Source organism: Hypomesus nipponensis, chromosome 25 (assembly GCF_054491055.1).
Source record: "Hypomesus nipponensis isolate SF chromosome 25, ASM5449105v1, whole genome shotgun sequence".
NCBI lineage: Eukaryota > Metazoa > Chordata > Actinopteri > Osmeriformes > Osmeridae > Hypomesus > Hypomesus nipponensis.
The window spans coordinates 4,645,737-4,647,500 of record NC_140385.1 but is presented as its reverse complement, the minus strand read 5'-3'; the positions used below and the strand labels follow the sequence as shown (position 1 = coordinate 4,647,500).

General features: G+C 47.9%; 1 protein-coding gene across 1 annotated transcript in view; it reads right to left on the bottom strand.

Annotated features, from left to right (window-relative positions):
• The window catches only part of rin1b (Ras and Rab interactor 1b), a 13,257-nt gene extending 11,874 nt beyond the window's left edge, over positions 1-1,383 (bottom strand). Inside the window, exon 1 of the mRNA XM_084691892.1 lies at positions 1,325-1,383. Within this exon, the coding sequence (XP_084548018.1) occupies positions 1,325-1,342 (18 nt within the window). The 5' untranslated portion in view covers positions 1,343-1,383. The remainder of the gene's footprint in view (positions 1-1,324) is intronic.
• Positions 1,384-1,764: the final 381 nt, after the last annotated feature.

Genomic DNA, 1,764 nt, shown 5'->3' with positions numbered 1-1,764 from the left:
GAGTGTCATGATGGCTATCTCCATTAGCATGAGTCACAGAAAAACACTCAGGCTGAGGTAGATGTAGAACTGTTAGAATAACTGTGAATATTCATCGTTTTAGAAGCGCAATGGTGGCCGAGGGTTGAGTCAGTGCTGGAATTATCATAAGTATCCCTCTCTGAGAGCAACAGTTGGGCCTGTCTTCCTAGATACATGCCTGATGTGTGTGTGTGTGTGTGTGTGAGAGAGAGAGAGAGAGAGAGAGAGAGAGAGAGAGAGAGAGAGAGAGAGAGAGAGAGATGTGTGAGTGAGTGTATGTGCTTGTCGGTGTCAATCACCCTGCCAGTCTTTCAGTTTCCATGTCCTTGCAGGCTACGTAGCTGGTTAGTGAGTGTCTGAGTTTGTCTGGAAACTATTAAGAGAGGTTTCGCCACTCCTCATCTCTTTTAACCTCTCAGGTTAGAGGATTTCATCGTTTGGCTGGACTTCCAATAGGTTTAAACAGAGATGCTTCAGTTCTATGGGAGTATTCAAGATCCTACAGCATCCAATGAGTATCACTCTATGACACACATCCTCTAAACAGGGAGAACCTCAACTTAGAAAAAGAGATTACATTTCTTGTTTGCCCGTTCTTGTCACGGGGAAGGCAGGTGAAACGATGCAGGGACAGCCTGGTTTCCAACTGCAGCCGACACACGGGAGCGCCGGGCTGAGAGAGAGAGAGGTGAACAGGAGCAGTCACCCTCAGCAGCTTCCTCACTGTGACGGCCCTGTCATGCTACTTAAGGACCAATCAAAACAAAGCACCATCTGGTGTGTCACAACTTCCACCTTTGGAAACAAATCCGAGCCAGAAAATACTGTTTTGCCGGGAGCCCCCCCCCCCCCCCCCAATGGCCACGTCAACCTCTCCGACTCTCTTGTCTCCGGGAATCGAGTGCATGTGACACAAACGGCCCTGGTCGCGTGACATCATCCGTGGGTCGTGAGTCAGAGGGTTTGGACTCTGTTTCTGGTAACCGTGGACCACCCTGCAGGTGAAGGATCCAGAACTCTCCAAATGCGTAGCGTCACGGCCGCATGCTCTCTGCTATCACACCCAGCCCCCCCACGCAACAGGCCCCGGTGGAGCCCTCTACACACACACACACACTAACTCACAATTTTCTGCAATGCGAACAACCCGACACTAACACATACCTTCACACACACACAAATGTTCGCCTGAACACACGTCGTGAACACACAAGCCTGGCTCCTAGCCAAACACACAGACACACACACACACACACACACACAGGATCAGGCCTCCCCCATAATTAACATATCATCAACCCACCAGATTTCCAGCGTTCATGGTTAGACAACATGGTGCTCTCCATGTTTCTCCTATACGGATCTCCTCAGACCTACGACAAACAGTCAACTGACTAACGAATAAAACATCTTTGGTATGACGGCACAAAGGAAACTTCAGTCCAATTATTCTGACCAATTGAGTTAGCCACGTTTGTACTAGGCTATATGCTATTAATTATACCTAGGGTATTTCAAGTGGGATGTACTTTTTCAAACCTTCCAGGCACGGAAGATGTAGTTCGAACTAGCATGAGCATCGGGGAGTTGGAACAGAATAAGCACGCCCACGCTACGCAGACATGATGGCACTTCAGAGAAAGTTATGTAACAAACCAATCGTGTGATATTACACTCTCATATCGCTCGAGTCTAGGAATGTCTATGTGAAATTATGATTAATTCGTTGGTCAATCAAATAAT